Source organism: Metarhizium acridum (genome assembly GCF_019434415.1).
Source record: "Metarhizium acridum strain ARSEF 324 chromosome Unknown scaffold_579, whole genome shotgun sequence".
NCBI classification, from domain to species: Eukaryota; Fungi; Ascomycota; class Sordariomycetes; order Hypocreales; family Clavicipitaceae; genus Metarhizium; species Metarhizium acridum.
In genome coordinates, this window is record NW_027094047.1 from 835,477 (window position 1) to 858,607 (window position 23,131).

At 42.1% G+C, this 23,131-nt stretch overlaps 7 protein-coding genes and 1 non-coding gene across 8 annotated transcripts; 4 read left to right on the forward strand and 4 right to left on the reverse strand.

Moving 5' to 3' along the window:
- Window positions 1-6,613: 6,613 nt before the first annotated feature.
- On the reverse strand, window positions 6,614-7,898 carry LYS2_10 (large subunit of alpha-aminoadipate reductase; the record flags this gene model as incomplete). Its single annotated transcript, XM_066122664.1, has 1 exon — window positions 6,614-7,898. One exon carries the CDS (start codon window positions 7,896-7,898, stop codon window positions 7,308-7,310), a length of 591 nt encoding a protein of 196 aa, XP_065972422.1. The 3' UTR covers window positions 6,614-7,307.
- Window positions 7,899-8,074: 176 nt separating this feature from the next.
- Window positions 8,075-9,053, reverse strand: LYS2_11 (large subunit of alpha-aminoadipate reductase; the record flags this gene model as incomplete). The annotated part of the gene is made up of 2 exons (XM_066122665.1): window positions 8,075-8,846; window positions 8,914-9,053. The coding sequence occupies 2 exons, from the start codon at window positions 9,051-9,053 to the stop codon at window positions 8,075-8,077; spliced, it is 912 nt and encodes a 303-aa protein (XP_065972423.1).
- Window positions 9,054-10,179: 1,126 nt separating this feature from the next.
- Window positions 10,180-11,026, reverse strand: LYS2_12 (large subunit of alpha-aminoadipate reductase; the record flags this gene model as incomplete). Its single annotated transcript, XM_066122666.1, has 3 exons — window positions 10,858-11,026; window positions 10,478-10,790; window positions 10,180-10,426 (listed from the first exon to the last, which is right to left on the reverse strand). The coding sequence occupies exons 1-3, from the start codon at window positions 10,919-10,921 to the stop codon at window positions 10,180-10,182; spliced, it is 624 nt and encodes a 207-aa protein (XP_065972424.1). The 5' UTR covers window positions 10,922-11,026.
- On the forward strand, window positions 10,467-13,384 carry J3458_021520 (uncharacterized protein). The gene is made up of 2 exons (XM_066122667.1): window positions 10,467-11,436; window positions 11,519-13,384. Exon 2 carries the CDS (start codon window positions 12,788-12,790, stop codon window positions 13,112-13,114), a length of 327 nt encoding a protein of 108 aa, XP_065972425.1. The 5' UTR covers window positions 10,467-11,436; window positions 11,519-12,787; the 3' UTR covers window positions 13,115-13,384.
- Window positions 13,385-17,024: 3,640 nt separating this feature from the next.
- J3458_021521 (uncharacterized protein) lies at window positions 17,025-17,378 on the forward strand (the record flags this gene model as incomplete). Its single annotated transcript, XM_066122668.1, has 1 exon — window positions 17,025-17,378. The coding sequence occupies one exon, from the start codon at window positions 17,025-17,027 to the stop codon at window positions 17,376-17,378; it is 354 nt and encodes a 117-aa protein (XP_065972426.1).
- Window positions 17,379-17,814: 436 nt separating this feature from the next.
- Window positions 17,815-17,886, reverse strand: J3458_021522. Its single transcript has one exon. It is a non-coding gene; the product is annotated as a tRNA-Gly (tRNA).
- A 204-nt stretch (window positions 17,887-18,090) lies between these two features.
- Window positions 18,091-19,889, forward strand: J3458_021523 (uncharacterized protein). Its single transcript, XM_066122669.1, has 2 exons — window positions 18,091-18,684; window positions 18,757-19,889. The coding sequence occupies exons 1-2, from the start codon at window positions 18,103-18,105 to the stop codon at window positions 18,973-18,975; spliced, it is 801 nt and encodes a 266-aa protein (XP_065972427.1). The 5' UTR covers window positions 18,091-18,102; the 3' UTR covers window positions 18,976-19,889.
- A 471-nt stretch (window positions 19,890-20,360) lies between these two features.
- SIT1_4 (ferrioxamine B transporter) lies at window positions 20,361-22,539 on the forward strand. Its single transcript, XM_066122670.1, has one exon. The coding sequence runs from the start codon at window positions 20,481-20,483 to the stop codon at window positions 22,299-22,301; it is 1,821 nt and encodes a 606-aa protein (XP_065972428.1). The 5' UTR covers window positions 20,361-20,480; the 3' UTR covers window positions 22,302-22,539.
- The last annotated feature ends 592 nt before the right edge of the window (window positions 22,540-23,131 follow it).

Genomic DNA, 23,131 nt, shown 5'->3' on the forward strand with positions numbered 1-23,131 from the left:
ATTATAAGCTAATTAAAAATCTCTAAAATACTTATTAAAGTATTTAAATTAGCCTATTCTTATATAGTTAAGCTAGTATCTTTAAAAAGCTATTAAATTCGTTTTTTTCTGTAATATTTTAATAGGTTCTACTAATAAAATAACTGTGTAAAGCATTTTATAGGTTAAATTCTATCTTATTACGTTTATTAATATAAGTAAAGTTAATTATTAATAATTATTAACTTATTAATACTTATTATAACTTATTAATATTTATAATAATATTTATAAGCTTTTAAAGCTTTCAATAATATTTATAATATAGGATCAATAACTTACCTAATAGTATTTTTATAAGATTACTATTTCTAATAATAAATCCTTTATCTTTAGCTTCTTTTAAAGCTTTTAACTATTATAAATAAAGTTATTAGTTATTTTTAATAAGAATAGCTATTCTTTTAACTTTTCCAATAATTCCTATTTTATAATTAGCTTAAATTATATAAAATAACTTAAAATAAGTATTCTAAATTATAATAAATACCTGAAATTAAATTATTAAATTTTATTCTTTTTTTAGCAGAGAAATCATTGAATTCTTTAGTAGAATAATGTAAAAATTCGCTATTTATATAATCTTTAATATTTTTAGTATTTATTATTTCGTTAATAAATATAAATATTATATCTTTAGCTACTATACTTAAAATATAAGCTATATAACGAATATTTAAAAGGCTTTTTATGCCTTTTAAATATAAGTTTAAAAAAGAAGATAAAAAGGTATTATTATTAAAGCTATTATCTCTAGTAAAAGCTATAATAATTAAAAAGTTAGTAAATTAATATTATTTTATATATAAACTACTAACCTTATAATTTTTTTAGGGTTTATATTATATTTAGTCAATAATTTATTAAAAATTAAATTAATTAAATAGCTAGTATAGCTAGTAGGTAAGTATTTAAATTCTAATATATAATTAGCTTTTAAATTATAATAATAATAATAATAATAATAATAATAATAATAATAATAATAATAATAATAATAATACTATAAATATAAATATAAATATACTTACTAATTAAATAATATTCTAAAGTTAAATTAGAGGTTTAACTAATTAGCTATAACCCTTAAATATAATTAAAATTAATTAAAGTTTAAATATTAAGTTAAATAGATATAAAAACCCATTTTATTAACTTAATTTTAAATTTTATTTATTATATTCTTTTTTATATAGAATATAATATTTTCATGTGAGATATAAGGCCTTTATAATAAAAAAAGCTTATATTATAGCTAAAATAACTTAATATTAGTATAAAATATAACTTATATATAAATAATATAATAATTATAATATAACTTACTTGTAATTATAACTTAAAAGCTTTTTAAAGCTTTTACTAGTTATAAATGTAAAGATAGGTTATTTTAAAGTATAAATTTAAGAGCTAATATAAGAGTAGTATCCTTAGAAAATCTATTACTACTACTAGTAATAGTATTATTTCTAAGTCTTTTATTACTTCTTAAAAAGCTAGAAAGCTAGATTTAGTTAAAAAGTTAGATATTAAAGGTAACTTTATAATAGTAGGTATTATTTATAAGTAAATTAGTAAATTATAAATTTATAATATTATAAATATATAAATTAATAATATAATAAGATATAAAATAATAATATAATAAGATATAAAAGAATAAAAGAAGTAACTTACTAGTTATTTTATCGTTTTCTTTAGCTTTTAATACTATAATAGTAGAATGTTTTTTCCTATAATATACTAACTATTAAAGGACTAAAAACAGCTAGCTAGGTGGGTAAAAGTAAAGTTATAGCTTAGCTAGCTGTAAAAAAGGTGATTTCTCGTGGTTTTTTTAAATTAACTACTAAAACCTTATAAAAAAAGGTTATATTAAATAATATATGATTTTATACGAAATTAAATAGCTCTTATTATTTATATAGTCTTTTTTAGTTAAAGTTTACTAAGAAAAGCTTAAATTATTCGTAATAATAAGAGGTGTAATGTCCAAGAGAATTTTAATTTATTATAAAGGTAGGTTTTAATAATAGATAATTTTTATAAGATAGCTTAAATTTAAGGCTATTTAATAATAAGGAAAGTTTAAATAAAAGTGAAGTATTTATAGAGTTATAAGGGTAAGAAGATTAATATAAAAAAGAAAGGTTTTAAACTTTAAAGCGAAAGGAATATAGTTAATATATAGAATAAATTTATAATATAAACGGTTTTAAAAACCTTAGAATTTAGGCATTTTTTTAATGCTTAACTTACCCCTTAAACATGTATATTTATGTGGAAAATAATAGAATAGTTTTACGAGAAAAATGCAACTATAGTAAAATAGTTAAAAAAGCCGGTATACTTATAATGTATTAAAGGCGTTATAGTTATTGATAATATGCTATTTTATCACTTAAAACATGTATATATAAGCTTATAGGAAATCTTTATATCTTAAAACTTTAACCGAATATAACTCCTAGAATACTAGACTTATAATTTAATAACTAGTATTAAATTAAAGGGCTTTTTAAGGGCTATTAATTAATTATAAGGTTGTAAATTTTAGTCAAGTATTCGTAGAGATAGTAGGAAATAGAAATTATAGCGTTTTTTATTAAAGTAAGGTAAATACTATAGCGTTTTTACCCTAGTTAACTTACTCTACTAATACCGCGGCTATTATCTTTAGAATTAATAGGTAAAATTAAGTGGGGTTAATACTTCTAGATAGCTAAGATTATAAGCTTTAAAATAATATTACTCTTATTTTTAAACTCCTTTTTTTTATAAAGTTATAATAGTTTTAATATATAGAATAAAAAAAACTTAAGAATAAAGTTTTTAATATTTATATTAATCTTTATATATATAGGATTAATTATATTAAATATATATTTAAGCTTATATAATACTTTATAGTATATAAATTAATAATATATATAATTTTACTTTAATATAAATAATATATATTAATTAAATTAAAAATATACCTAATTATATATAAAATAATTTATATAATTTTATTAAATATATATTAAATAAAGTTATACGTTTTATATTAATAAGCTATTAAAATAACTTATATAAAATATAAAAATACTTATTACTTACTTTTATAGATTTATTTTAATTAAATAAAATGTAAATAAAACTAAAAATATTTTAAAATATGATTTACATATAATTAAAGTAAAAAAAATATATTTCAAATTTTTATATTAATTACATATATTATATATATATAAATAACATTTAAAAAGCATTTATTTTCTTATTAAATACTTAAAATAAATTAAGTTAATATCTTTATTTTTAGAATTCTTTAAACTTTAATATCTTACTTATTAATTAACTTATAAAGAATATTTTTATAGCATTATAATAAACTAAAATCATAGTATTTTCTGGTTATCTTTATAAGGCTTATAAGTCTACTTTTAAAGCCCTTATAATTACACATTACACTATAATGTAGTTATAGTATAGTTAAACTACACTAAAACTACAAAAACTACACTACACTAAAAACTACACTAAAAACTACATGTAATGTAGTTTTTTTGTTAATAGCTCTAATAGTGACTTAAGCTATATAAAGTAAATATAGGATTTAATATTAAGTATTAACTTATATAAATATTATATAATATTAGGCTAAAGTAAAATAAGAGTACTTATAGTAATCTTTTACTTAATAGCCTTCTTCTTTTAGGTAAGCGTAAGTATCTACCCTTAAAAGAGCTATTCTTTTATAATTAAGTTAATATTACTATTAAATTAAAGTTAATTAATTAGTTAAAATATACCTTAAAGTACTATTAAGTATAATTATTTTAAAGATAATAAGCTTTTATAAAATATTAATAAAAAGATATTAAAATTAAGTTAAAGTTAAGTAAATATATAAAGTAAAATAAACTAATATATAATTAAAAATAATAATAAGGTAAGAGAGAGAAACGCCTAGTATTAAGCTAGCGTTAGGTAAGAACTTATCTTAAATTAAAAAAAGCTTATAAGAGCTATAAGAGATAAGAAAAAGCCTAAAAAATAACGCGTGTTAATTAAATTCGCCTAAGAAACGCTTAAAAAATAAGCTAATATAAGTATAGCTTTAATAAGCTTATAAAGAGAGCTAAAAGCTATTATAAGGCTAGCCTAATATTAAAGGCTATAAAAGAGGCTATATATAACGAAAATTAAGAGGGTTTAAAGAAGAAAGAAGAAAAGAAAGGAAAATTAATAGCTTAATTTAAAGCTCTTATAAAGGCTATAATAGGCCTTAAATAGCTAATAATAGCTAGTTAAGCTTAGCTAAGTAGCTTTAAAAGTAAGAATAAAGTAGAGTTTATTATAATATATTAATTATACTAGAAATATTTAAGATATAATATTACGTTAAGCTTAAAATAATACATATAATATAACGCTTAAGATAACTACGTAATAGCCTTAAATACCTAAATACTAAGATAGCTATTTAACTAGTATATTAAGGCTAACTTAAACTTAGCTTAAACCTTTACTATATATACTTTAATAAACTATTACTAGAATAGCTACCTAGTAAATACCTTTAATTTATACGATTTAGAATACACTTTATATAATTATAGGTTATAATAGGGTAAAGATAACCTAGAATAGAAGCGAGGGGGTTTTTCTTTTTATATAAAGGGTTTTCCTACTTAAACTATATATAAAAGTAACTAGAATAGCTTATAATAGCTCTAGGGTACTTAAATAATAAAATAATAATAATAAACTATAAGTAAAAGATTATTACGTGAAAATTAATAATTATACTCTTATTATTATTAATTTTATTTATTTTAACTTTTAAGTTAATAAACTATTAAATAAAAAATAAATGAAATAACGCTTAAAGTATAAGAAAAACTAATAAAAAAGCACTTAAAATACCTTCTTTAAGTAAGTTATTATTAAATTTATTAATAATAATTACATTTTTTATATTATTATAAAGGTAATAAATTACTATTACTTAAGTAATATAATTTAAGTTAAATAAGCGTAAATATAAGACTTAGATTACTTTTATTTATTAAAAACTTAATTATAATTTACTTAATAATAATTAATAAGTAAAAATAATAAGAAGTTATTAATAAAAAAGTTTACTTATATTATTAAATTATAAAGAGAGAGAATTTAAGTAATTAAAAGCTACTCTTAAGCTATTATATATTAATAGTAAATACTTTAAGTAATTAAAAGAAGAGATTAATTAATAAATATATTATAATAAATTAAGAAAAAACGTACTTATAAGCTCTTTATTATAGTAGTTAACTTATAAGTAATATAATAAGTAATTTTAATATAATTAAAGCTACGAATAATTTCTAGTAAAAGTTAAGTAAAGCGTATGTAAGTTACACGCGAAAAAATATAACTAGTATTATTATTATTACTATTATTCTTATTCTTTAAGACTAAAATAATTATAAGCTATTAAAGGTAACTTAAAAGATATAAGAGATTAATTATATCTTTAACTATAATAAAAATAAGTTACTTAAACGTTAATAAAAATATAATAAAACTATAAGAAAACTCTTTAAAGTTATAAATTAATTAATTATACGTATTAACGCGTGTAATATACTATTAATAGCGCTTAAAAAGGCTAATATTTAAGCTTATATTACTATTAAAAGTATAAAAAAATCTTAAGAAGTTTAAGCTTCTTTAAAAAGCTATAATAATAAGCGTTATTATTACGTAAGTAATATATATAAAAATAACGCTTAATATTAATATTTATTATTTTAATAGTAAATAATAAGTAATTAGCTTAATAAAATAAGGTTTCTTAAGTTAAAAAAAGAGAATTAAATAGGTAATATAAAAAAGAATAAGGTAAATAATAATATTTAAAAGAGAAATAATTAATAAAAGTATAAAGAAATTATATTAATTTATATATATAATTAATTATATAATAATATAATTAACTTTAATTAAACGTTTAAATTATTTATATATTAACTTAATAATATACTATTATATAATTAATAATTAAGTATTAAAGCTATTTAACGCTTAGTTAAAGTAAAGGGAAATAATTATAAGGGTAATTAGAAACCTTACTTACTTATAAACGCGATTAATAACGTTACGTAAAATAAGAGCTTTAAGATTATATCCCTTATATCTTATACAATTAGAAAATAAGATAAGCTTTAGTTATTATAATATAGCTACTCTTACTTTAGCTACCTAACTGCTAGTCTCTCTTACAATCTTACATAAACGCTAAGAATACTAGGTAAGAAACGGTAATACTTCTTACTACTAAAGGCGGCAAAGCGTATAAGTAATGTAAAGAGTAGTAGAGAAAATATACTTAATTTTATAAGAGGAAACTAAAAAGACGCATATTAGAATATATTTCAAAAAAATTAAAGCAATAATTTACTAGCTTATAAAGCTATTAAAAACCCACTTTATTATAAGCTTATAAGCTATTTGATATTATATTATTAATATTAAATTATAAAAACAATAATATATAAATACACTTATAAAAGCTTTAATTTTAAAAAAAACATTAAATAAACGGAATAAAATTTTTAAATTAAAGACTTAAAAGAATAAATTTAACATTAAATTATAATAATTTAATGAACTTTTCTTTTATTAGTTATTTTAAGAAGCTAAAGTGGCTTCGAAATATAGTGCACAGTCCATCTGCGGACTCGCAAAGCGACCACATGGGTGGCAGATTCAGGCGCACATTCTCCTACTTGATTTTGGGTTAATAAACGGAGGATTTGCAACGCAGGCAGCAAGTGCCGCTGTATATTTTCTAGTCACTTTGGCCACAGTGGTAGGTTTTGGACATGCACTTCACAGGGAAAGCAGAGACAGATACATGCGAGTACTTCTAAGTACTTTTCGGAAACTTGCGCCGGCATAAGAATCCATTCAAGGCCAAAGAACCAGGCGAATTTCAGCCAACTTGGGGCTGCCTCAGCAGGGCCAACTAAAACCACTTGGGCACTGCCGGCAACGTTGGTCAGCGTTCAAAACGTTGCAAAGTCAACGCGTCCCTATCCAGGGTCGTGAGCCGCCGCCGCCAGTAGAAACCCAAGGATCCCGCTGGCCCAGAACCAATACCTGAGTCCGAGTCCGGTCTGAGTCCAACTGTAGCCCTGACCATGGTATGCGGGACGACATGGAGTACTACCCCTAACGAGAGATAACAAGTATACGACACAGCACCTATATTTTAATTGTGGTATTGTTTAGCCTTAGCTCTTCGCTGACCTACCACCTAGCGCATCTTTCACAGCTTGTAGCCTACTGACGTCCACCTCGGGCAATTCTTGCTCACCCTTCTGCACTGGTGCGGGTAGAAATCCAACTGCCACTAGATACGCAAGGTACATGCCTATGGTGCCTATATCTACAGCCTGCGGTCCACCGGGGGCGCCAGAGCTTGTTCTCTTGTCGTAGAGTTCTAGAGCGGCTGTAGCTTGTGAATCGTCCATCTCCGGGGCGATGGTATTGGCAGGCAGGTCCCCCGTCACAAAGTGGAATAGTGGGAGCAAGGCATGCTCCTCGTTGGCCTCATCCTCTACGTACTCGACAACCTTGGCGCACCAGTCTCGGTACGGTACGAGAGGCGTACGGTATCCATAGAGCTCCATAGCGCCAATCCACTCGTTGAGCTTCAGTCGCGGATGGCTGGTGACCTGGGCTACGCTGAGAGACTGCCCGGTCACGGTAGGAAGTAGCAATCCTGCGGCGACAACGATGCGGCTGACCCGCGAAACGGGTACTTGCGTTGAGCGTGTTGTTGATGTCTGGGGCGTGCCCCGACCTGCAGGCAGCCTTTCCATAACCGTACCAAGAAGTCGTCGGTGACAGAGATACCGGACGCCGGGTCTCCAGTGATATACCCAGGCCGAACTATGGCTCCTGTAAGCCCTCTGGCCCAGCGTTGCGAATAATGTATTCGCTGGCCCACTTGGACTGCCCATATCCTGTCCCGAGGCCCTTACGGCTACCTTGAAGGTCATCCGTCTCCAGCACACCCGTCTTGAGGTCTCGCGATAGCTGCACGTAATGGTTGGTGTCTAGAGTTGACGTAGAGGCTGACAAAGCACAGTCGCTTGGGCTTCCCCTCCGCGCACAGCCGGATGCAGTCCAGAGTACTGATCACATTGGTCGCCCTTAGACTTGAATATGGCAGCATCCAGTTGACGTGAGCGCCGTTGTGAATGATGAGGTCTACAGAGTTGGAGAGGCGCTTCCAGGTGTCTTCGGAGACGCCGAGGGACGGCTTAGAGATGTCACCCACCACCGTCTCAATCATGGACGACCACTCCGGAGACCAGAGGCCGTAGGCCGCTGCCGTAGACTCTACGCGTGCGAGACCTGCTGCTGCATCACCCGCACGAATGTGCACAATGACACGTGCCTTTGCTGGGCCTTCGAGAAGTTCACGTAGGATGTACGATCCGAGGAAGCCTGTGGCGCCGGTTAGGAGCACAGTAGGTGGCGTCGCCGTGTAGTCCCAATCTGTCGGCGCCTGCGGGATGCGGTCTGGGAGCTGGGACAGCAGTTTCCGGGCGTCAGCCGCGTACGACTCATCCTCAGACTCTCCATCTCCGGGAAGAGGCATAGCATCTAATCGCAGACCGATAGGATCCAGGGCTCTGTCAATCTCCAAGGCGAGGGCATGGAGAGTCTGAGACCGGAATATAACGCTAACTGGCAGGTTGATGTCCTTCCATTCGCTCTTAAGGCGGAAAAAACATTTGCTGTGCGAGGATGGAGTGCCCACCCTCGTCGAAGAAGTTAGACTCCGGGACAAACATTCGTGCGGAGCGATTGGGGAGAACCGAAGCCCACACCGCGGCTAGTCTTTTCTGCGTATCAGTCATATTGGCGACAACTGACGAGGCTCTCCTTTCGGCGCCCGAGAGAAGATCCACCGGGTCGGGGAAAGGGAGCGCCGGTTTGTCAATCTTGCCGTTTGGATTCAGTGGCATCCGAGCCAGGGGGATGAAAAATGCTTGGGACGGCGTAGCTGGGAACCTTGGCTGCCAAGAACTTCTTGCAGTCGTCAGATAGCAGCTTGAACCGCCTGAGCATGCTGGCCATCGTTTCGGACGTCATCTCTTGCTCAATAACTTCTGGGTCCGTCTTCCGATTGGAGGGTGTTGGAACCACCGCCCTGTCTCGGGGACAAAGTACGTGACTAGAGTCTGCTCCTCGTTTTTGTCTCTCCGTATAACTGTAATGTTGTCACGTACGTATGGGTGCTGGGACAAGGAGATGTCGATCTCGCTTAATTCTATCCGGAAACCTCGGATCTTAACTTGTGTATCGATTCGACCTGTGCACTCAACACTTCCATCCTCGCGCATCCGACCTAGATCACCAGTCCGATATAGACGGTCTCGCGGCCCCCTTGTAATAACCAACAGAAGCGTCTTGGGGCTCGGACTCTCGAATCCACTTGGCAGGATCGACGAACCAGTTAGACACAAATTTGGACCGGTTCAGTTCCTTTGTTCTCTCGTCGTCTCCACGATAACCTTCCGCAAGACCCGCGGCACGATGAATAATTCACCAGTCTCGCCAACTCCGCAAGTCTGTTCCTATCTTGACGGTCTACAACCAGCAGCTGAACATTCAACATGCCCTGGCCAACAGGGATGATGTCTGGCAATGAGTCAAGGAAATCCGGGTCCTCAGCTTTGCTTGGAATCTCGAAGAAGGAGACGGCAAACGCTGCGACTCGGTGGATCCGAATAGATTGATCACCCTTGTGTTGGGTGCAAGGTCGCAAAGCTTTCCTGCAATCCTTCTTGGTTAAAAGATCGCCAACGAAGAAGGCCCTCCGAAGTGAGGAGAATTGAGTCGTGGCGGCCGCCAATAGAATCTGGCCAGGGCAGGAGTAAGGTGAGTCACCGTAGCCTTATGCTCATTCATCCACTCAGGCTAGCAGCCCGTATGTAATGACTTCGACGGGGGGGCAGATCAGCGTTCCCCCAGGAAGAGCGGCGTGAAAATGTCCCGCTGAATTGGATCATGTGCAATAACCGGACAGCATTGTGAATCTGTCCGTCTCCGAAAGGCCAAACCTCTCTGCCATCCATGGCGTATAGTAGGTCAGGGAGTAATGGCGTCCTTGTACGCCTTTCGGGATTCCCTCAGTGCCTGAGGTGGTACGAAAGGTGTCGGTATAGAATCGGGACCAACAGTGACATCAGGGTCGTGTTCCATGAGGGGTGCCTGGGCTGCGAGACAGTCTTGACCCTTGACAGTGCCTCCGGTTAGTTGCCCGTTATTCGAAAGGTGCAGCGCCGGGACTGTGGCCTTGACGTCCAGATCGGTGGTGATGAAATCGCTGACAAGGCTGGGAAGATGACCAACTCGTCAATGGCTCGTTGGGATGCAGATGAGAAACTGGGGTCGCGAAACGCCTAATAGAACCTTTTGGCGCTCTCCAGGGTACTGTGGATCGAGGACGCTGACAGTTGCGCCAGCCTTTAGAGCACCCATGTAGGCAACGACAAGGTCGACGCCTCGGTAGGCATAGATGACGACGACATCGCCTACATTGCAGCCATGAGCTATGAGGTGATGTGCTAACTGGTTCGAGGCCTGATTGATCTGGCGATATGTGAAGACGCGCTCGGGACTTCGTGAGCTCCGTGTTTCAATAACACATTGCCTATTAGGCACTCGCTTCGCATTGGCTGCGAATATGTCATGGATTGCTACAACGTTGAGTAAGAAAGTCGCTCAACGACGCTGGTCGTGCTTGGGCACAGCTTTACTACTTACCTCCACGGAATCCGCCCCAATCCAAGTCACAAGTAGGATCTGGAATCAAGAAATTCTGCCGCATGTTGAAGGAAGCCAACCGGCATAGAATTCTATACCATTGAAGAAGGAATGGGGTAATACGTTGGTGAAAGGGTTATGAGCTAGATGTATGCTAAGAACTACTGAGAGAAAAAACTGAGTCACCTCCGATGACCGGCTTATCACATGACCTAACCCCTTCGTCTGGTACCTGAATTCGAGTTAAACGCCAGCTGGCACCAAAGTTAAAGTCTGACCGCTGCGTGCACTTGTAACGCAGGGCCAAGACCGATGTACCCAGAGCCATCCATTGATCGTGCTGGGCCATTGTCATCGGCGACAAACAACGAGAAGTTCACAGCAGGACTCCGGCACGAATTGCTGGGTGTGGTTAATTACTAGAGGTACGGAGTACATAACTACTCACGCACCCACTTCTCCGCCCTACTCGCCCACCACCCTGGGCATGATCTCACCAAAACCACCACCCCACCCTACTATTCGTAGGTACCAAAGCAACGCACGCGATCATCCTCCTCAACCACCCTGCCCATGAACGTAAGTCGTGTCTGTTTCGCCACTTTATTTCCTTAAGGCTTTCGATCATAGAGCATTTGCTGACGTGTGCTGGCTTTGTTAGATGCGTTGTTAGTGACACCGGACACTTCGACATCCAAGCCATCTCTCTCGTACATCGCGAAAATGACAAAAAAAAACGCCCCAGAGTGAGTCCCCGTCATGCACTGCTTTGTTCTTCGACTGTCCCGACCAGACCGAGTCCAAGGGCCCAAACCCAGAAGCGAAACGAATACGCCCGACCACCAATCCTTTCGGTCCTCACGCCAATTTCGGATCAGAAGCAGCCGAGCCCAATAGCAAGCCTGTGTTAGACGCCGCATATCCAACGATAAGCTGTCACAATCCAGATTGCGACGTGTAGTACAATTCGCGCCGAGCCAGTGCACATATGCTACGTCATATGCGAAAGAAGCATCCAAAAATTCTCTACCTCCAATGCGACTTCCCAGGTTGCCGGCTGCGATGTCACACAGGCAAAGACAAGCAGAAACACTACAGAACACACACGCCAGGGTCAACCGCAATAGATGGCCTTGCCCGGTATTAGATTGCCAGAGCATGTATAGGAGAAGAAAGGGGATGCTCTGACACCTGAAACGTTGCACCCCGAGCATGGCGCTGCCTAGCTCAAGGATGCGAAGAGACGTTCCGGCCCTTCATCAGGTACCGAATACTACCAATGTCCAGCAAATGGATGCAATGAGACTTTCAGCAGGAGATAGTGCGATCTCATTTTGAAGAGAAGCATGCTCTAAAGCGGGGGTTTCTCTGCACCTATGATGGATGTGAAGTGGAGTGAGTGTCCAAGTCAGCGGGCCCTGAATCTCCACCAAAAGAGACCATCTCAAGTTGGAGGTCAAATGCCCTGTGGAAGATTGCCCAAAAACCTTGACGACAGAAGCAGGTATCAGGAACCACGTCCTGACTATTCGTGTACACCACTTGCCTAATTGGCCTCTCTATGTGTGTATAACCTTGGCTCAGGAACACCAAGAGGAAGCTCAGGTCACGCTCATGGGGAACTCTGGAAGCTCACTGTTGCTCAGTGAGCAAGCAATAGGTGATTAGCGCCTCGGTTGGTGTCAACCGGTGTGTAAAAGCGGCGGTGTGGGCTGTCTAAATTAGCCTTCTGTTACAATGCGAGAGTCATGTCATAGCCAACTTTCATGTACCCGTCAGCGACTAAGTGGCTAGCCCACTTAGTTGCCAACGGGTAATACTGACCAGTGCGACGTCTTGGCATGCAGATTTTCGAAGGGGGGAATGCCGGTCAGGGTCAGGGCTCTTAAACTCTGTCCTTCAATATCGTGCACGGTTCATATAGTGTGTAATGCGAACCGCCCAAGGTTGCCGTCATGCACGACCGTTGGAGTTTCCACGAGCCAGTTTTGCTGTTTTGGGGGCACGAGAAACAAGAGCGCATAGCGTACATCTTACGCTGCTTACATTGATCATGTTTATTTCAAACAAGACATATGCATATACCTATGTTTATGTCCGATGCAAACCCCAATTCAAAATTTCCAAAATACTAATTCGTAATCCAGTACTCACCATCAATTATTACATTATGGTCTTCACGGCTAGTTCGCGATACGTTAGCGCTTGGGTTAGCAAGGCAACCTATGCGCTCGTTCAACAACAGCATGACATGTAGCATTGATAGCAAACGGGAAGTTCCGATGGTTGATGCAACAAGTGTTGAAGACATCTCAGCGTGGCAGACTGCTTTTTTAGCCTGGCGGTCTGGTCTTCCAGGAGCTACAGGATGATCAAGACCTGCCAGTTGCCGGCAGATTAAGGGAGACGGCGGTGATTTGGTCCGTTTTACTAAAAAGGCAGACTGGATTCTTCTTTGAGGATGAAAAGCTATCCGAATTTCTGAAGAGAAAATGGAAAAACTTTGATTTTAGCAAAGACTTGCCAACAATTTATAGTAGTCATGGACCACATGCGCAGGCTTTGAATGCGTTCGGTCGGCATTTGACTTGGTTTCCTATATTTGGCCTATTGCTGACTTCCATGTAGAAGGCTTCGCACATTTTTCGGCAAGCACAATTGAGTTACAAGTTAACTTACAAGTAAAGAGCGGAAAACCAAACTCAACTCACGTTGGTTTCTAAGTTTTAGTTGTGGCCTAACTCATGAGTTACTGGTTGGGTTGATGAATGTTGAGATATATTCTCCAGCTCAACCGGATTCGTCCCGTCTGCCCCTAACTCAACCCAACCTGTCCCATCTTCCACTAGCTCACGCCGGTCTATGGAATCAAGTCCGGGGTATGGGGCTGCAGGATTATACGCCACATCTGTGTTAGGAGTCGGTTGAGTGTTTGGCTGTGCCAAAGAATACCGCGGTGCCTGCCCCTTCTTGCGATAATGAATCGCGAATATGGGAGCAAAACAAAGCAAAGCACCAAAAATAACACCGCCAACGACACTCCCGGCGAGGGCACCTGGACTTATGTTGCTGTTTGTAGGACTTGTGGGAGTAGGAATCCCACCCAGCCCGGTTAGTCTCGGAAGTCCTGGCCAGGCACTTGTGGCATCGGCCGTCGTGAAGTAGCATGACTCGGTGATTGCAGAAGCCGTGGTGCAGAGCGGCATCCATGTGAATCCTCCTTCGAATCGCTGCGTAAGGCAATATATAGCCGCTGAGTGTTTGGGATCAGTGACGGGGCTTCCTTATTAAAGTTAGTTGCATAAATGGCTTTTATGCGGAAACAGGGTTTTACCAAAAGGCGTAACTCCCTCCTTTACCACATTGGGAACTGGAAGTAAGCCCGGGCAGATAATTGCAACAAGTCGTCCGCCAGTCGCAGGTATCCCCAGTACAGCAACCGACGCCATAGATATCGGTGTTGAATTTGCAGGTATAACCGCTGGGACACGTCACAGCAGAGGTTCGGTCCTTGAACCCGCATAGTTCAGGGCTTTGTGATGCTTCCGCTCGTGGGTCAATCACTGGTGCACTCGTTAAATAGTGCATGGTAGTTGAGATTAATTCCCCAGCCATGGCCTTGGATAGCATTGACCTGCCGCAGGAGTTCGAGATGGATCGTTCATAGGAAGGTAGGCCCTAATGGAAATGCCTGTCAGGATCTTGCTTTATGAAGGCTATAATCGTTTGAATGGTATGTGGCAGAGATTGAGCCAGAAAAGGTGATTAGCCCCTTTTCTTTCAGAAAGGGACACGGAGACATCTACTACATGCGTATAAAGTTGCCTGTCTTGGGCGAGGGCAACCAGCGACCCCGCTTGAGCCACACAGGATGGGTGCGCAAGACAAGATGCAGATTCTTTGCAAGGTAGAATTGTGGCTTGTAAGTAACTTCCCGCTTAAGCCTTTCTATAAAACGCGACGAATCATATGCCCTGAGGAAGCAAAGCCTTCTCTACGCGTCGCCCCAAAAGTTCACCAGTGGCTAATCGACCGACAGACCCAGACCAGCCTGTCGGTCTGGCTGGGGTCTATCGTGGCTCTAGATCAGTCGGTCTAGTAGGACTCCCTGTACAGAGCAAGCTCGGTCTGTCTACTCTTGCCTTGGTTGAGTTTCATGAACATTGGCGATATAAAAGAGAGGGTCAACCTATTCGCCTTATAGAACCTCGACGGCTTGAGAGGTATCAAAAGGAGGGCTTCCTGATGGCTTAAGCACACAGAGTAAGGAAGGGGCTTTAGGAGCCGTTGAACCATGTCAGAAGCAGCCGTTAGAGTGTACAGTATATAGTGTTATTAGACATACTAGGGTCTCAAGATTATGCCCTTCATGATATGAATACCTTAAAGTTAGGTCTTTAAGTATGGAGCCCGAAAGAGACCCTCCACGCCTGGGATGGTTAAAATTGAGTCACATTAGCCAGCTTGGGCCATTAGGCAGAGGACAGGGGACGAGACCAAGACAGTCGGACATTCACTATTCAGAGGCAACAGAAAATCACATTACCAAGATATGCCTCCAAGTTTGTGAATTCCATATGTTCGCTGGTTTATAAACATGGATAATTAAGCTCAGTATTTGAAATACACAAGTGAGACATGGTCGTGCACCACAACGGGCTAGGCAAACGCCTGATGGTGATAATTTCTTTCTGTAGATGAAACATGGCAATCATAACGGCAGTTTACATAGCAATCATGACTGTGTATAGTAGTCGTAGTTGCCGCTGGAAAGCACCTAGATTATTTAGGGTTTGCAAATACAAGACTGAATGCCCCGAAATAAGACTGATGAAAGTCTCATACCGTTCTTGCCAGGAGGTTTAATCCAAGTGATAAGACCGGGTTGAGAACCCCGTCTCTGCCAGCAGGGCCGCCTATACACCTGATGAGGCTGATGCTACACAAGACGGTAAACGCATGCGTCTGGCGCCCTCTGCTCTCAGAACCTCTGCTCTCAGAAGAGGGATAACCGGTTTTATCAAGTCCAAGGGCCGCTTGCACAACGCTGTTGATAGAATTTCAGCTCTGCCCATTATCATGTCGAAAGGAAATAGCGCACTGGCAGACGGAGAACTATAAAGCGCATTAAGTATAAGCCGTTTCTTCTATATATATAAAATAGTCTCCTAAGCCCTTTTGCTTCAAGCCCTCTATCGAGCCCTTGTCGCATTCCTTGGCAAGGCCGCGCCAGTAGCAGCTTGTAACTGCTCAATCTGTTCTAAAAACGGTCATCTATTGATTTATGTTTTCAGAACCGACATTCAGCATATCCACGGTTGGTGGGAAACCCTGTGAAACTATCGCTTCGCGTCCAAAACTCGTGATCACAAGTTCTGCGGAGATTGCGGTACAAGCATCGGCATCGATTTCATGGGTAGTAATGAAAAGGGGGATATTATTGCCATTAATGTGAGATTTCTGGTCTATAAGCATACCTCCTCTGCCTGATATACTTCGGTATTGGGCCAAGAGACAAGAAAATACTTCGTAAATTGCGCTCGAGAGGAAACGCTAACAGGATTACAAGCGCGAATCGTCCAGGGGATTGACATTACGAAACTAAATGTGTATTCCGCCGACGGGAAATCCCATCAGCCGGAATACAATGGGGAGTATATTTAGGTTATGAAAACTAGAGTGCTAGTATAGGGAAATGAGTCTCAAATCCGATTCCATCTCTTTGTCCTACGTTTATTGGTTCTGGATGGCGCGCCAACTGGGCCGCTGGTGTGCGTGAAGCAGCCCTATCCAGACCGGACCTATTTGAAGTATTCCTCAGCGTCAGTTCCCATCAGTGCCTGAAATCTGCCAAGCAAGTCTAGCCGCCAACTCAACAAATCCTGCAACATGACGATGCCGCCGTCCCCAGACCAACGGACGCACATCCTGATGCCGCGAGAGCCATCATCGCTCAACGCGGCGGTTTCCAAATATTTTTGCCGAAAAATAATACAAAAATTGGCGAGGGTTTGGCAACCTTTGTTTTGTAGGTTCACTCTCCAAGGCATTTCTACCCTTCAAGGAGCACGAGTTTGACAAGATGATCAGCATGGACGTTCTTAGTGCTATATTCACACCAAGCAACATGCTAGATTCCCCACGACACAGTCGCTCAGCTTGAGTACATGGCGTTTCTAGACACGGTTTGCAGGGACGGAGCAAATTCCGACTTTCCCTGCGCAAACCAACTTCTCGAATGCATCATACGAATCAAGCAGGTACGACTCCTCGGTCAGAGAGTCATGGCAGATGGCCCCGGTCCAGTCTGGATGCGGCGTGTTCGCAGATATTCTACCGCATCGCATCATTTGATGCTGCAGGCTGGGCTCTCTTGGTTACTCGAGCTCGGTTCCTCCTCTGAGTCCTCTCCACCATCTTTGTCCCCTGAGCTTCAGGATGCTCGCCCAAATGGACCAGCCGGGCTCGTGGTGCCACACGCCACGATTCAAGCTGATTTGGGTACCGGGCATGGAAGTTGATCCAAGAGTTGTGATGACGCACGAGCAGACGTTTATTTGCGCGTCATTGCAAAGACTGTGCTATTACCTCGGTGCTCTGGGCCCGTTGGATGCCAGACGGCCGTTGAAGCCAGTGTTGGGCAGCACGAGACGTGGGATTGTCGACTAATTGTGCCAGGTCTGCGCTATGTGTTTTGTTTCTGATGGTGCAGTTGAAAGAGGGCCCAATGCCTTGTTTCTTGTAGGATAGACGTTGCGTTTGGTGCGACAGATGGACATCAACTAATAGGCCCAATAACAGAATGCGCTCGTGCAGCGCTAGTCTCCAGGACCTATTCCGAAGCCTAGACTACTGACCTTGACAATGTGCGCGACGGCGATGAGGTATGATGCAAGTTCTCCCTTGTGTTGCAAAAAAGAAAGCCTGCAGTGTCATGGCAGCCAAAAAAAGAATGTGTGCGGCCATCGGGAGTCGAACCCGAGTCGGCTGAATGGAAATCAGCCATGCTAACCGTTACACCATGGCCGCTGCTACGGTGGGATGACGAAATGACGCGCTAATCCACGTCTCCTTCTTGTCGCAATCTTGCGGATCGCGCTTCGTCTTGATGATTTATTTTTAAACACAGCTCCCCTCCCTTAATTTTTTCTCCCCAACCCCCTTCAGTGAAGAATTTGAAAATAAAATAAAATCATAATAATAATAATAATGATAGTAAAATCATAAGAAATAGCTCGCAATGACATGGATCATGATACTCCTGTTCCTGAACCCTGTCAATGCGGTGGGGCTTTTGCAACATTCAAGAGAAACGCCGTGTTGGCTGCGTCCCGTCTTCTTGAATCATTTTCCTCAACCTCAACTTCAATCAGCTCAGGTCCAGCTGCAAACATGTCGCCAGTGGCCGACAGCCCTCCCGTGAAGTATGGCATCCTCCTGTTCCCTGGGTTCCAGGCGCTGGACGCCTTTGGGCCCATTGACATCCTCAACATGCTGTCGCAAACCGCACCCGTCCACTTCTCCATCATAGCAGCCACCCTAGAGCCCGTGTCGACCAAAGTCGAGCCTACGAGCCCTACCGTCGGGCAGTCTGTCGTCCCTACGCACTCATTGGACAACGCGCCCGAGGACCTGGAAGTGCTCCTCGTCCCCGGTGGTGGAGGAACCCGACAGCTGGAGTCGACAGAGCCGCTGGTTGCCTTTCTGCGGGCCACGTACCCAAAGCTCAGGTATCTGTTGACTGTGTGTACGGGAAGCTCGCTGGCGGCAAGGGCGGGTCTGCTGGAGGGGAAGAAGGCTACTACGAATAAGCTTGCGTACAAATGGGTATGATTTCTTCTTCGTTTTGTCTCGAACACAAGAGTACGCGGATGACGTTGACACAAAATGGCACCCTAGGTTGTGAGTCTCGATGACAAGGTCGATTGGGTTGCCAAGGCCAGATGGGTCACGGATGGTAATATCTGGACCTCGTCGGGCATCTCTGCGGGAATCGACATGATGTACGCCTTTGTTAGTGAGATATATGGGCCGGACGTGGCGGGCGATATTGCTCGAAGGTCCGAGTATATCCGCAACACGGACTCGGCTGACGACCCCTTTGCGTCTCTGGTGTAAGATTTGTACATTTGGACAGCGCGTTTTTGGTGGTGGAGGGAATATATGTATGGCCACCACTCGGGACATGGAATAGAAGTTCTTCTAGGATAGCAGAGATTGCCTTGGACAAGAACAAATGTCACACCTTGGGGGCTGACCACCTCAGCCGCAGCGTCATTTTTCCAGCCTCGCAGCCCATCCGATCGGACCGGACAACAACCGAGTACTAATTAATTAACTACCTACAATTTTTGAACGACTTGACCAGATTTGCGTCAGTCAGTCACACCTAGCCCACGTAGTATCCAGATCAGGCAGCTATCCTGCTGCATGTCTTGCACAAAAACATGGCAAAACAGTACTCCGTGATACAAGGTCCTGGCCGCTAGGGTCACCGGCGATGGTTCAGGTTGGCAGTGTGCAGGGTTTCTCGGTTTGCCGCTCCTGGGACGTCGTATTCCGACGGTTGGCTAGTTGGTTGGTTGGTAAGCGTCGATACAAGCAGACTACTCCGTAGGGGGTTTGTCATCCCGGAGTATCTCGGACTATTTCGCGCGACGTGGACCGCCGAGGCAAGGAGGATGAGGGGCTTGATTGTACACGCAGAATACAATGCCATTTATTACGGAGCACCTCAGCTGAGACGGTCATGGGGGCCCGGTTCAGAGGATGAGGCCAAGATGCCGAGTTCGGCTCCACATTCCAAAACGGGTCAAACTGGTCCTGGGGGATGAATGGGGTTGAGGTTGTGCGGCAGGATCAAAGTGGAAGAGACAGATGACCATGTATCTCCGTGTGACAACACAAGACGGGGGTCGAAACGGCACTGGCGGTTGCAAAAAAGAACCAAAAAAAAAAAACCCCCCCAAAAATAAAGACATCAAGAGGTGCAACTCGGGCACAAAGCTGCGTGCGTATTTCGCCTCGACTAAACCCAGCATTTGCATGCGCAGGACTGGCAGTGACAACGTGACTGTCGGATGACGTGGTTACAGTGGGGTGGCTGGCTGGGACGGCCCGTTGGGCGCTGGGATTTATAGCGGGCACAGGCCCCAGCAGCGCCCCCCAGCAGCGCCCGGCTCCCCCCCGGCCAGCAGCACCCCCCGGAGGCCTATAATTACCACCGCCGTCAATCATGTTCAGCCGCCTGAGCCGATCACTGATCTTATCTGATCAGCCGACTTGCATGCTCCCACCAGGTGTCCAGCTGCCCATGCCAGGTGCCTTGTCAATGTACAGTCAAGTCACCGGTCACTGCAAGTCACTTTGCTCGCCTCGCTCGCCTCGCTCACGTCGGCCACACACTGGTCACATTGTCTGTTGCTCACCCCCGGCCCTTCTCCTGATTACTAGATCTTGTGTCCTTCTTTTTTTGATTCCTTTGCGTCCTGCTTGCCTTCCCTCCTCCAGCCATGAGTTGCAAACGCCCTGCGCCATTTCCTCGGACCCGTGAACCATCCATCATCCATCGTGCAAGCCAAGGCCGTGACTGCGGCCTGTTGCCGACATCCGACTGAGACAAAATGTCGCGCTCAGCATCTCAAACACCGCTGTTCGGCCGTATCTCCCAGCCGGGTCGTGAGCCGTCATCCTATCTCTCCCGAAGCTCCGAACATGTTCACGAACGGACATCCCTTCTGCCATCCCAGCCTGATGCCGGCCGAGTCCGAAGCCGTGCCCCTGGTGTGGCACGGATGGAAATAGTGGCATCGCAACTTACGACTGCAGAGCGAGCTTGGCTGTTCTTTGGCATATTCCTCGTCGGGTATGCATATGGTCTCGAGAGCCAAGTCCGTTCAACCTACCAACCTTACGCTACCTCTTCCTTCTCCCTACACTCGTACCTGTCCACCATCAATGTGCTCCGAAGCGTCATTGCCGTGGCCGTACAGCCGACAGCTGCCAAAATCGCAGATATATTTGGCCGGTTTGAAATCGTAGTGGCCTCTACCCTCTGCTACGTCGTCGGCATGGCCATCGAGTCCACCGCCTCCTCGGTGTATGCCTTCTGCGCCGGCGCCATCGTCTACCAGGTCGGATATACTTGCATCGTGTTGCTGCTCGAGGTCCTTGTTGCCGACTTTTCATCTATGCGAGCCCGCGTGTTCTTCAGCTACATACCTGCTTTGCCCTTTGTCATCAACACCTGGATTAGCGGCAACGTGACGTCTGCCGTCTTGGCCGTGACCACTTGGCGATGGGGTATTGGCATGTGGTGCATCATTTATCCCATTTGCTCCTTGCCCCTTATCACCACCTTGTACAAGATTGACCGCCGGGTCTCGCTGCCGAAACACGGTGCGCCCAAGAACTTCCGTGACAGATGGAACTTTCTTGGGTTCGGAAAGTCGACAAAGGGGCTCGCGGACCAGCTCGATGTCGTTGGACTTGTCACCATGGTTGGTGGGTTCAGTTTTATACTCGCGCCCGTCTCCATTATTGGAACTACGACCGAGCACTGGAGGAACCCGTATGTTATTTCGTCACTTGGCATGGGCTTCGTCCTTGTACCGATATTCATCATTTGGGAACGCCGCGGTGCCAAGACGCCCCTTGTGCCTTTCCACCTTTTGGCCGATCGCGGTGTCTGGTCTGCCCTCGCTGTCCGAAGCTTGCTGAACTTTGCCTGGTACGTCCAGGGCAACTACTTGTACACGGTTCTCATCGTGGCGTTCGACTTCTCCATCGGCACGGCGACCCGCATTCTATCCTTTTATTCCTTCTTTGGTGTTATAAGCGGCGTCATCGTGGGCCTCGTGGTCTACCGAGTTCGACGACTGAAAGCCATCATTGTCGGAGGCACGGTTCTGTTTACCATTGCCTTTGTCGTCCTTTATAACTTCCCCGGGGGCGCGACGGCTCGTTCGCACGCGGGTATGATTAGCGGGCAAGTTCTCATGGGTCTTGCCAGCGGTCTCTTTGCCTACCCAACACAGGCATCTATCCAGGCGTCGGCGACTCGCGACCACGTTGCGATCCTGACCGGCTTGTACCTGTCTTTTTACAACGTCGGCAGCGCCTTTGGCACCTGTTTAGCTGGCGCCATCTGGAGCCAAGCCCTGTATCCCACGCTTAAGCAGAACCTGGCCTTTCAGCCAAACGAGACGCTTGCACGGGACATTTATAAATCACCATTTCCCATTGTGGCACAGTACCCCGTTGGCACGGAAATTCGAAGCGCCATTATCGAAAGCTACAAGTCAGTACAGCTGTTGCTCTGCACGGCAGGACTGTGTCTGTGCATACCAATGATTGCGTTTGCCTTGGCACTGAGGAACCCCAAGCTTTCGGAGCAGCAGGTGCAAGAGGACGTACTGGAGACAGACGATGAGAATACACGATAGATTACTGGACATGACTATACACTTAGCGAACATGATGTGTTTATTGCGGATTTACCTGGGTGAACTGGGATTAGAATGGGATTAGTATGCGTGATTGGGTTGTCGCGGCCGGATCCTGATACCCTGTGAAGAATAAGAACATGGCGAGGGCATTTTATTTACGACTTGGGAACTGGTTTGAACATGGCAGACGGAATACGGAGTACAAGTTTTGCTTGTCTGCAGGTGTGAAGCGGAGTGACAATGACTGTGTGATGCTAGCAGGCAGGATTGGTGTCTGGTGCCTGGCTCTCATACTTGGTACACCTCCCTGCGTGGTCAATGGTCATGCAAGAGTGAGATGTGATGATTGAATCCCTGCGAATCTGCCCGTGCGGACCTGCGCATTCATGTGCCACATAAGTGATGCATGCATTCGGTAATCGCCCTGCGCGGCACTGCAGATGTCTGAGTTCGGATGTCTTGCTGTTCCTGACCCGCCTCGACGCCAAAGACTGATTGTCGCAGCCACATGCCTGGCTGGCGGCCCAAGCAGTCAGCGCTGAATGCACCAGCCACAGCCACCACCGACCAGACCACTTGAGCACCCACAAACATTAGGTACCTAGGTGCCCCGTACCAGACATGGACCTCCACCTCCATGCCCCAGCGGCATCGGACCGCGGCACGTGTGATGGGATTGTAAATTCAAAAAAACGACCGGGGGCGATCTTGGCCACATTTCGGCCGTCGGCCGTCAACTATTTCATTGCCGTCCGCGGTCCATCAGTCATCTTGGCCCAACGACCACCACCACCAGGAGGCACCATGGCGTCACTACCACAGGATCC

Bases quoted from the DNA above. Each gene is read 5' to 3' on its own strand.
- J3458_021520 (XM_066122667.1), top strand. From the start codon at position 12,788: ATGCGAACCGCCCAAGGTTGCCGTCATGCACGACCGTTGGAGTTTCCA.
- J3458_021523 (XM_066122669.1), top strand. From the start codon at position 18,103: ATGGATCATGATACTCCTGTTCCTGAACCCTGTCAATGCGGTGGGGCT. The intron at 18,685-18,756 runs GTATGATTTCTT...ATGGCACCCTAG, and splicing joins ATAAGCTTGCGTACAAATGG to GTTGTGAGTCTCGATGACAA.
- SIT1_4 (XM_066122670.1), top strand. From the start codon at position 20,481: ATGTCGCGCTCAGCATCTCAAACACCGCTGTTCGGCCGTATCTCCCAG.